Below are 12,448 nucleotides of genomic sequence, written 5' to 3'. Positions count from 1 at the left end.
CCAAGCCGTCCTACCTTGTCCAAGATACACACTTGTATCCCTTAAGTGTTTCATGTATATATATCCTTGTAATCTTGTAGAGAAATATAATGAGAAAACACATTCTCTTCCATATTTTCCACATGGTATCAGAGCTGGAACCTTAACCGGCCTGACTCCATTGTTGTCCCTTCTCTTCTTCTGCACATTCGTTTCGATAATGGCAGAAGATAATCTTTTTGGCTCAGAAGCTGAAAGCTTCACAGCTCCTCGCCCTAGTTTTCCAGAAGCTGAAGTCAACCCAAACCAACGTTTGTGTTCTGTGTTGTTAAATGAGTTTAACTATCTTCCATGGTCCAGATCAATATCTCTTGCCCTTGGAGGAAGATCCAAACTTGGATTCGTCAATGGAAGTATTGAAGCACCTGACGTCGGATCGCCGGAGTATGAAGCATGGCTGTGCAAAGACCAGCTGGTCATGTCGTGGCTCCTCAACTCCATGGATCCTAAGCTGTCTGAAATTTTCAGTTTTTCAGAATCCTCTGGTGCTCTTTGGAAGGCAGTCAAGGACATGTATGGAAATCAAAACAATGCTGCTCGAGTGTTCCAGCTTAAGAGGAATCTCGCAAGTCTTCAACAAGGTGATAAATCCTTTGTTCATCATCTCGGTTGCATGAAAAACATGTGGAACGAACTAGATATGTATCGACCACACACTATCGATGCTGCCGTACTGTTAAAAAGGTCCGAGGAAGACAAAATCTTTCATTTGCTTGCAAGTTTGGGTTCTGAATATGAAGATCTTAGAAGCCATATTCTAATAAATCCCGAACTTCCATCATTTGCAAGTGTTTGCACTACTATCCAGCGAGAAGAAGTACGCAGAAAAGTCATGAATGTTGACGTAAAACCTAGTGTGTCTGAGGCTAGAGCTTTTGTGACAAATCACAAGTCATTTGGAGATAAAGTATACAAGGGAAAAAGGCTAGATCTGAAGTGTCTACATTGTAATAATGTTGGACATCTAATAGATCGATGCTGGATATTGCACCCTAAGTTGAAGCCAAGGTTTGAGAACAAGCCTTTAAGAGATCATAAGGGCTCACACGCTAGACCACATACAAACAAGTACCATGCTGCTGCTGCTACATCCATTGGTGGGTCGATGAACTTTACAGCCAATCCGGCTGACTTGTTGAATGAGTTCTCAACCTACCTTCAAACCAGAAAAGGAAGCACAGGTGAAACGTCGACTAAGGAAAGTCAAACTGCTCTTCTTGGACAGTTTGCAGGGTTCTTAGCTGAATCTGGTCATGTACCTCAAGGAGACATTCCAGGTATCATGTGTGCTCTTTCAACTGCTCTAAATGTTAGTCACTCTCATGATTTTTGGATTATAGACTCAGGTGCCACATATCACATGACAAATCAATATTCAAAGCTATACAATTTTGAAAGCTACACTAAACCATCACTAGCTTCTGTAGCAAATGATAGAGGTGTGCCAGTTCTAGGTAGAGGGAAAGTTAAACTGATCTCAGAAACTGTTGAGTCCACAGCGTTATATGTTCCATCCTTTCCTTTTCAATTATTGTCCGTAGGAAGGATTACAAACTCTCTAAACTGTCGTGCAATTCCCCCCCCCCCCCCCCCCACAATGTTGTTTTTCAGGATCTAGCCACCAAGAAGCTGATTGGTGAAGGTCACTACCTAAATGGGCTGTACTATTTCTCAGAGGACCTCAATGTTCCAAAGGGGTTCCAAGTCAGCTCAAACCTAGAACATCGGTTGTGGCATCAACGCCTAGCCCATCCCTCAGAATATGTGTTGTCTACATTGTTCCCTAGTTTGTGCAAATCCTCCCTTGTATGTGAAATTTGTCATTTGTCAAAATCTACTAGACTCCCATTCAATTCTTCCATGTTTAGGACTAGCAAGTTTTTTGAGATGGTGCACTCCGATGTTTGGGGACCTGCCCCTCTAGAGTCTTTTGATGGTTATAGGTACTACGTTATCTTTGTTGATGATTTCTCAAGAGCCACTTGGTTGTACCTCCTAAAATTCAAAAGTGAAGTTATGGATGCTTTCAAGGACTTTCATAATCTTGTCATGAACCATTTTTCGTCCCAAATCCACATACTAAGGTCTGATAATGGCACTGAATATACATCCAAAAATATGACTAACTATTTGAGTACCCATGGAATTATACATCAAACAAGTTGTGTAGGTACTCCTCAGCAAAATGGAATTGCCGAAAGGAAGAATAGGGACCTACTTGAAAAAACCAGGGCGCTAATGTTGCAAATGAATGTGCCTAAGAGGTTTTGGTCTCAAAGAGTTCTTGCAGCCACCTACCTTATCAACAGACTGCCTAGTCGTGTTCTGGATACAAAATCACCATCTGAGGTTATGCAAAACAAAAAAATTAATCTTTCCCATCTGAGAATCTTTGGATGTACCTGTTATGTTCATATTCAATCCCATCACCGAGACAAGCTTGATCCCAAAGCTGTCAAGTGTGTTTTCATGGGATACTCCTCTACCCAAAAAGGGTACAAATGCTACAATCCATGCTCCAGGAAGATGTTTGTCTCAAGAGATGTACGGTTTGATGAAAACCAACCATATTTCAACAAATCATCAGATCAAAATCGTCAGGGGGAGCACTTCCTAGATCTCTTCCCATTGCCAAATCCAGTCGAATCAAGTGACTGTGTCCATTCACTACCTCACAACCGGGACTCTCATGCAATCCTTAATGACAACCTGCTTATTGGAGACGACACTGAAGCCTCAGAAGCACAAGTAGTTCCCCATGACCATAACACAACATCTATACAAGAGAGTGGAGCTAAACCTATTGTGATCCCAGCTCAACCCCGCAGGAATCCGACTCGAGATCGACATCCACCATCAAGGCTGCAAGTCTATGAAACTTACCATGCAAGGTACCCTATTCACAAGTTTGTAAATTACTCCAAAGTCTCTCACTCTCATGCAGCCTTCCTCAGTAAACTGTCCTATGAAAGTGAACCAAGGAACTTTCAAGAAGCCAATCGTCAAGTTGTGTGGAGGCTAGCCATGGAAGAAGAACTCAAAGCCTTGAATGAAAATAAAACCTGGAGTGTAGTTCAACTTCCCAAAGGCAACAAGGTGGTAGGCAGTCGGTGGGTCTATAAAATCAAGTTTAATTCTGATGGCTCAATTGAACGATACAAGGCAAGATTGGTGGCTCGCGGTTTTACTCAAACTTTTGGAGTAGACTATAAGGAGACATTTGCTCCCGTGGCTAAGATGAGCACAATAAGGGTTTTGTTATCTGTTGCAGTGAACCATGAATGGCCATTGTACCAAATGGATGTAAAAAATGCTTTTTTACATGGAGACCTCGAAGAGGAAGTCTACATGCAACTACCCCCGGGTCATCCACAAGCACAGAATTCAGGTATGACTTGCAAGCTTCATAAGTCAATCTATGGCTTGAAACAATCTCCTCGTGCCTGGTATGCCAAACTGAGCTCGGTACTTGAAAATTTTGGGTTCAAGAGAAGTCATGCTGATTCCTCCCTGTTTGTTCGAATAGGATCAGTTGGCAAATTAGTTGTACTAATCTATGTTGATGATATCATCATCACAGGTGATAACATTGATGAGATTCACACTCTTAAACATTCTCTTCATTAACAATTTGCCATTAAAGACTTAGGAGTTTTAAAATACTTCCTTGGGATTGAACTGGCCACTTCCCCTAAGGGACTTTTTTTGAGTCAAAGGAAATATGTGATTGACTTACTTCAAGAAGTGAAGATGATGGATTGCAAACCAACTCGTACTCCTCTTGATAGCAAATTGAAGTTGGACTTGACAGGAGAACCTCTCAGTGATATCAGTTACTACCAACGATTGGTGGGTATGCTTATATATCTCACCATCACCAGACCGGATATAACTTACGCCGTCAGTCTTGTAAGCCAATTCATGCATGCACCCACTGAAGCTCATTTAAATGTTGTTAAAAGAATTCTCAGATACTTCAAAGGCTCCATTGGTCGGGGAATCGTCATGAAAAACAATGGTCATACTCAAATCATTGCCTACACCGATGCTGACTGGGCAGGGAATGCTATTGATAGAAAATCCACTACTGGCTACTGCACGTTGGTTGGAGGAAACCTCGTGACATGGAAGAGCAAAAAAACAAAATGTAATTGCTCGCTCAAGTGCCGAAGCTGAGTATAGAGCCATGGCTTCCACTGCATGTGAACTCATTTGGCTCAAGGGCCTTCTCTCGGACTTAGGGTTCTCAATCAACACACCTATGTCTCTTTTCTGTGACAATTAAGCAGCTATGCATATTGCCTCTAATCCGGTGTTCCATGAACGCACCAAACACATTGAAGTTGACTGTCACTACGTTCGGGAACAAGTCCAGTCCAAGGTAATTCAAACCACATTCACTCGAAGCCAAGATCAACTTGCTGATATTTTCACGAAGTCTCTTGCTTCTCCTCAGTTTCAAAGTCTGCTCTCCAAGCTTGGATCAATTAACCTCCTTGATCCAGCTTGAGGGGGAGTATTGGAAGTCCAAGCCGTCCTAGCTTGTCACAAGCCGTCCTACCTTGTCTCCTACCTTGTCTCCTAGCCGTCCTACCTTGTCTCCTACCTTGTCCAAGCCGTCCTACATTGTCCAAGCCGTCCTACCTTGTCTAAGCTACACAACAAGCCGTCCTACCTTGTCTCCTAGCCGTCCTACCTTGTCTCCTACCTTGTCCAAGCCGTCCTACCTTGTCCAAGCTACACACTTGTATCCCTTAAGTGTTTCATGTATATATATCCTTGTAATCTTGTAGAGAAATATAATGAGAAAAAACATTCTCTTCCATATTTTCCACAAGATGCATCCTGTGAATGTGAATAAGAAAAGTTCTAGTTTACGCAAACGTGATTAGGTGAGTTGATCAAAGCATTGTATCTATTCCTTGCACTCAAGTTATAATCCACCTCTAGTAAACAAAAATAGTTTATAATAGTGAACAATGCTTGGAGCCACTCCTCATTCCATAACGGCATGACATCATTTCATTTTACAAATGTCATATTCGAAGTCTTTATCATATAAAGATCACCTTTAAAAAAAATTCATGCAATTTGGAGACTAACTAATAATAACAAGTAACATCCTCAAGATAGAAAGTTAATTTGTTTAACACATATAGATGTCTAAACGATCTTCAAATTGATTAATGTCTAAACGGTGTTCAAATTGACTAAACTTTTTTAGTGATGATCTTTAGATTGTGATAAAAGTAAAAAATAAAAAAAAGGGAATAGTTTCGCCATGAGATTTGTATAGTAAATTGATGCCACGTCGACATTAAAGGAAGAATGGTTCCTTCATCCTAATGCTAGGAATAGATCATCAAGTTGTGTGAACGTCAAGGATAAAAGAATAAACAAATGTTGTAAATGAAGGTTTTTATGTCCTTAGTAATAGGCAACCAAATATGATCGTAGCTTTACAATGTTGTAAAAAAAAAAGTTCTGGTAAGATTGTTAAGTTGATAAACATAGTCAACTAGATATGACCAAGGAAGAATGCAAACCTCTATATAAAGAGGCATTTGCGTTGAAGAAAACAACACAAAAGAAGAGAAAAACATATGGAAGAAAGTAAACAAAGAGAGAAAAGAAAGAAGAGATGCACGAGAAAATACCAATGAGTCAAGCTAGAGAGGAGAGAAAATAGTGAGCGTTATATTTTACTCCCATTATTTCAAATAATAAGAGAAAGTCCTACTGCTGTCCTGAGGACATATGCATACTTGCCGAACCTCAAAAATAGTATTTTATTTACTTTATATTCTATTGCACACATATCCTCAAGTTCACAACAATAAAAACTTTATTTTTCCTTTTTTACTATTGCATACGACCAACATGTGGAGAAGGAAAAAAAAGAAGGAAAACGCATAACTTAAGCATATAGAATACAAGTTGATAAAGTCCTCAAACTCTGGCCATTTTATTTCCAATATTTCCAGATATTCCACTGAAAATGTCGGATTTCATTAGTTTTTCCAGTAAGAAAAACCCAGTCAAAAAATGAGTTTCGAATTCTTGAAATCCGATTCAACGAAACAAACACGCCTGTGTTTACATTACTACTATTAAATACAACGCCGGAAGAATTATTTTAGACGTCCCCGACGTGACCAACTTATGCATAACTTCGAAACAGATACTAGAATACAGAGTTACAACATGTAGAACAGTGGCAGTAACGGAAACATTTTAGTTTTCGTTAAACACCGACTGAGGGCTTTAGTTCAACAAGTGCTTTCTTAATTCTCTCCACAGCTGCCTGTAGGGTGGGAAGGGATGCTGCATAGGAGATTCGTATGCACGTATCATCTCCAAACGCATCTCCTGGTACTAGCGCAACCTGTAAATGAACAACCCATGTCAGCATTTTATTACATCATCGACATTTCAAACTAGCATAGCTATTAGAATATTGATTTTCCAAAATAGCAATGGACAAGCAGAAGTGATGCATACCTGGCCCTTGTCAAGTAGGTAACGGCATAAGGACTCTGAATTCTCAATTTTACCAAACCCTTTAGCCTCCATTCCATAGTAAGCACTGAAATCTATGAAGAGATAGAAAGCTCCCTGAAAGTGAGAAGCGAGACAATGAAGAAATTTGGATAGCAAGGAAAATAAAAAGAGAAATTAACAGATGCACAAAATTAATCCGTCAAAGGACTTGTATACTCCAAGACAAGGGGGAAAAAAGAAACAGAGAAAAACATTGGGGAGATAAACAGATCATTAAGTTGGTACCCTGGGTTCTGAAATCCTGACGCCTGAAAGTTCGCCAAAGCTTTTGACCAAGAAATCCCGTCGCTCCCTGAATGCTTTAACCATAGTAGCACCTGCCTCTCCACCAGCATAACCGAGACCTAAGGCGGCAACTCCTGCTTTCTGTGATATACTACTGGCACCTGAGGTGAACTATATGCCATATTACAATGGGATTAGCTGTGTAGCAAACTGCAAAAACAAAAACATATATGCATATGTACGTATATATTGACATCTAAAAGCTTATTCAAGTACTTAGGGATGTCCAAATATAAACCTCCAAATTAGGTGAAGTCATATTATCCCTGATTTCTTTCAACAACCGCTTTCCTACAACAATGATAACAATTACTCGTCCATCACCTTAACTTGGGTTGGAACTTGGAAACAAGAACCCTGTCCCACAAGTAATAAACTGTATATACAAATTAACTATGCGTTAGTTAAAATTAGGGGTGGCAAAGGAGGGGTTAGGACGAATTAAAACTCACTCACGATTATACATCCTTTCTTTTCTCCTAAGTCCTCGTATTTCTTCAAGCAGAATGGTTACAAATGCATAACTCTTGTCAAGAGTTAGGTTTTGACTAAGCCCGTGCAGGCAACAAGAAGGAAATCAGTTGATTGAAAAATGAGATGGAAAATAGCTTTCAAACTCTACTATGTTGAGAAAGCAACAATGAAGGTAGGAAAAAGGAACGCTGATTTCTCATCTTCAGCCGCTTCGCAAGAACCTAGATTATTGGGGGCAAAAACATATTTGATATTAGATATTGATGATTACCAAACAGACAACAATTTAAAGTATACCTCAATTTGCTGAGGGCTTGGATTTATTATTTAGGTGGTAATCTAAATGGAAGAGAAACCAAAAACTCATTTGCGGTAGGAACTTAGGAAGAAATGAACGAGTCAAATGGCTGAGAGTACAAAATGGAACACCTAACAGAGTTCCGTTAAAGAATATTTGAATATGAAAATAAATAAATCAGTTGTAAATGCATGGAAAGGAAAGTGAATTCAAAAAATCCTATGGTGGATCCACTTCTGCCAACCATTTGGTGAGTCCTATTTCGAAGAGTGCATGAGCTAGTGGTGGCTCTCGTTCTGAAACTAGAACTGAGCGGCAACATTCGAATTGTAAAGACTTTGGACATTTTTCACCACAATGTCCACAACGATCAGTGGTTTTTTCAGATAAAGGAACTTTTATTGACTATACCACCCCTGAAACAGAGAAAAACAAATTGTTGGGCTGGAAGTTGAAAAGAAAGTCCCGATGACAAGAATTATTACCATAGCAGCGACCCACATATCCATGTTGTTCTCTGCTTCTTAAGAACTGTCTCTCAACTATAGTGGTGTTTAGTTACTTTGATGTGGTTGACTATCAACAATATTAAAAACATGTTCAGCTGTCAGTTTAAGTTCATGTAATGGTAAATGTTAAACAAGTGGTCTGCCCATTAAGCTCATTACAACACATTCCACCGGTTGTACTTGTATCATAATTTCAAAATTCAACAAAAGATTTCCACCACTAAATCCATATTTAAAACTCCAATCAAGGAATGAACTTTAACTGACAATGTTAACCACATCAAACATGAAATCAGTTCGAAAAATTATCATTACCCTCAATATTTTTTATGAATGTATAGCTCAGATATTATCAATTTTTCTGTGTGTGGAAAGGATCATAGATTTTTTTTCCCCCTTTCAGTGTGTATTCAAAGTGTTTTACGATTTATCCAACCCCATGACTGATAACGAATGTGAAAATCTAACAAGAAAAGAAGAAATTTTGAATAACACAGCTAGTAAGAAACGTGCCATCATCACATGTTAAATGACGTGAAGATATATTTGGAAGATGTATGGTACAAAATACCTGACTCTGGAGCTTTCCACATGCTGTAACAAAGTGTTTAGGCCCGGCAATATATCCAAGTCGCCAACCAGTCATTGCAAAAGCCTACAAAAGTACCACCTTATGAATGTCAACCTTCAGCATCAAACCTACCACTCAGGGTTTTGTTTTTCACCAGTTATCTAGAATCTAGATTTAACATGGAAACACCACCTTTGCAGAAAAGGAGCATAAAATCAACACAGCGTTAACAATATGGTTACCTTGGAAAACCCATTGATTGTCAGAGTCCTCTCCCACATGCCTGGCAAGGATGCAAAGCTTGTGTGAGTTGCCGGTGCGTAAATTATGTGTTCATATATTTCATCAGATATAACCTGAATGAAACAGTAGTGGAAACTTCAGGTTTCAAATGTTAAGGTGCAGGCAATAAAGTACAGGTCTTTCAGTTCAGGTAGAGTGAGGGTACCAAAAGCCTAGGATGCTTTGCTACAATCTTAGCCATCTCTTGAAGCAAACTCTTGGGGTAAACAGACCCTGTGGGGTTGGATGGAGAACAAAGAATCAACAGTCTTGACTTCTCCGTGAGTTTGGATTCGAGAAGTTTTGGATCCAAGAGAAAACCATTGGAGATGCTCGTTGGAAGAATCACAGGAGTTGCATCGGCCATCCTTGCCATTTCAGGGTAACTCACATAAAATGGAGCTGGAATTATAACCTGTGAGTTATCCGTAAATGTGTGTCACCTTCACAAGTATTCAATGGAATGCAACTATAACCACTAGCATATACACCAAAACAGAAAAATGAAGATAAAGACCATTCCTTAATCATTGGGCCAACTTGGTTTCTCTGCACTAACATACTTCCAAATCGAAATTCAAGGACATCGTGGAAAATGATATAATGAATTCATATTAAGATACCTAGCCTAATGTTGATTTCATGAGTAATAGATATAGAGAAAGTAACCTCGTCTCCTGGGGAACAAACTGCAAGCACAGCTTGAACAACGCTCTGCTTGGCTCCATTGCTAACTACGATCTGATCCGGTGTGTAAGTGATCCCATTCTCCTCTAAGAAAATATAAATCGTCACTTACAACTCCGGTTCTTAAACCATATAACATATAACATATATCTCAACATTCAAGAACGAGAACAAGAAAGAAAAACCGAAAAAGCTGAACCTTTGAGCTTATGACAAATTGCTTGGCGCAGTTCCAAAGTTCCTGCATTTGGTGTGTACCTCGTGAATCCTTCACGAATCGCATTAATACCGGCCTTTGAAAACAAAAATATAAGTAAATATATTGAAAACAACCCATAATTCGCAACTGGGAATTGACACAAAGAAAGATATGGAATGAAAAGGTGGAAGAAGAAGGTACCTCAGCTATGACGGAAGGGGTATCGAAATCAGGTTCACCGGCAGCCAATCGAATGACGGGCACTCCGGCTTGCACGAGAGCCGTGGCCTGGTCAGTAATGGCAACAGTCTTGGAAGGCTTGACGGAGTTGACTCGTGGGCTCAGAGAAACGTCAACTTCCACTTGGGTCTGGTCATTCCCACTCACTGCCACTGCCATCACCACTCCTCCTCTTGATTTACTCTTACTGTTGCAGCGATGCTTAAGAGGAAGCACACGAGGCTGACAAGGAAAATAAACGGATTTCGGGTCTGCACCCAAATTGGATCCGGGGATGCGGGTTTCGAAACTGAGACGGGCAATGCCGGAGGACGAGGAGGAGGAGGAGGAGGAGGTTTGGAGGGAAAAGGCGGCCATTGGGGCTGGGGGAGGAGGTGCTGTTGTTGGAATTGGATTCCTCCTCCGATTGGGTTTGGTGAACTGGAAAATTGCATATTTTTTTTTTCAAATATGGAAAGGAATAGCGAAAGAGACAGATGGAGCGGGGGTTGGTGGGAAGACTGACGGAATTGAGTGTTTGAGTGTTGAATATGCAAGTTAGGTTGGGTTTTAAGGTAAAAATGTGTTACGTGTGTGGATTTGCAAGTTGCGATTGTATCAGTGCAAATTGGTAGATGGGATGCCATGAGTCACCCATTTTTATCAATTGATATTGTTTAATTCATTTGAGTCGATAATTGAAAATTGATAAAGTATTTTGGAAATAAAAATAAGTGTATGAATAGTAATACTATTAGAAAATTAATAATAATATTATTATATTATTAAATTTATTAATTGAAGGAAAATTAGAAGTGAAGCCTTTTGGTAAAAAGATGTGTCTATTCAAATGAAGAGTTGCAACTTTTGACTCTTCGTGAATAAACACATGTTTTCCAAAGAAGTATCCCAAAATCTATAAATAGGGAAGTCCCTATAAACATAAAACAACTTTTAATCATGCATATATGTATACATATAGTGGACTAAATATTAGATAATCTCATTGAGTACATATGAGAGAGTTTTCAACACAATCGTGGTTCATGGAGCCTTGTGATTTGGGGTGCTACGATTACAAAGATGTGGTCGTTGTATCTTGGGAGACAAGCGCTGATCAACCATAAGTACCGTAGTGGGGTGTAAACTTGTCTTAAGGATAGAGTGTCCAACACTTGTCTCGACCGTATTTTCTAGGTTTTTCTAATCCATTATATCATGTTCATTTAACATTGGTTACTCATGTGTAGTATTTGAAATCATGGATATGCTCGATATTTCTATGGAAATATCCAAAAATTCAACTTTACCCATATCTGCGATATTTCCAAAAATCAGTCAATTTCCTCGATATTTTTAAGAAATATCCAATGTTTGTAGACAATTTGCAGAAAAATTGTAGGAAATATCCATGAGCCTATGCATTCTTTATTATTTAATTTCTTTCATTATGGTATTAATTTACTTCAATAAAACTTGTGTTATTTTCATGATGAAAATTTCAATTAAGTTATGTATAATTTATTCATTCTAGTGAAATGCCTTATTTTATTACATGTCATTAGAAAGAAGTTTTTCTTCTCACATATCACATACTTATTGTTTACACAGTATCTAATCATTAATTCTTGATTCATACGTGTGTTGTAACTTTATATGACATTCCATAAAAAATAATTTTAAGTTTCCATGTTTTTGAGCAAATTTCCTTCATTTCCCTCGAAGGCAATGAATATCGACATCTATATTCGTTATATCCATCGATATTTCCACCGATTCCGATATTTTAAACACTGCTCATGTGCATGCATTGTTTTGATATACAATTGCATGAATTATTTCTTAATTTTCTATGTGATTTAATATAGCAATTAGACCCTGTATTTTTCAACATATACCACCACCCTAATCTATTTATCATCTCAATAGATAGAAATTGACTCCTAATTAATATATATTCATATGAATTATATATAACTGCCAAATAGTGATTTTATTTTATTAAATGTATATGTAAGTATTGTAATTAGTCACACAATGTGCTTTTGAAATTAAAATTTGTTACTTTTTTTAAATTCAAATTTATTTTGGTCATATACAATTTTTATGTTTTTTTTTCTCTTTTTTTTTTATGTTTAACTGTTTTATTTTGGTCATTAGGGATGCTACACGTTCTTAAAAATGTTTTATGTAGGTCGAAACTATTAGAATTCCTCTGTCCCACATCGGCCAAAAGGCTTGAGAACAAGCCCTTTAAATAGAATTACCTCATTCTAACTAATACCGAGGTCTTTTGTCTTAAAACCCCACACCTGACAGATTGA

At 38.5% G+C, this 12,448-nt stretch overlaps 1 protein-coding gene across 1 annotated transcript; it reads right to left on the bottom strand.

The window, feature by feature from the left end:
- Positions 1 to 5,980: 5,980 nt before the first annotated feature.
- On the bottom strand, positions 5,981 to 10,406 carry LOC103959277 (bifunctional aspartate aminotransferase and glutamate/aspartate-prephenate aminotransferase). Its single transcript, XM_009371626.3, has 9 exons — positions 10,107 to 10,406; positions 9,906 to 9,999; positions 9,689 to 9,792; positions 9,186 to 9,434; positions 8,980 to 9,093; positions 8,738 to 8,821; positions 6,826 to 6,996; positions 6,541 to 6,654; positions 5,981 to 6,424 (listed from the first exon to the last, which is right to left on the bottom strand). Exons 1-9 carry the CDS (start codon positions 10,302 to 10,304, stop codon positions 6,284 to 6,286), a joined length of 1,269 nt encoding a protein of 422 aa, XP_009369901.2. The 5' UTR covers positions 10,305 to 10,406; the 3' UTR covers positions 5,981 to 6,283.
- Positions 10,407 to 12,448: the final 2,042 nt, after the last annotated feature.

The sequence above is a fragment of a genome, unplaced genomic scaffold (assembly GCF_019419815.1).
Source record: "Pyrus x bretschneideri cultivar Hongxiangsu unplaced genomic scaffold, Pyrus_bretschneideri_v1 Contig18, whole genome shotgun sequence".
Taxonomy (NCBI): Eukaryota; Viridiplantae; Streptophyta; class Magnoliopsida; order Rosales; family Rosaceae; genus Pyrus; species Pyrus x bretschneideri.
The sequence above is the reverse complement of the archived record's forward strand: the minus strand, read 5'-3'. Positions and strand labels throughout refer to the sequence as shown.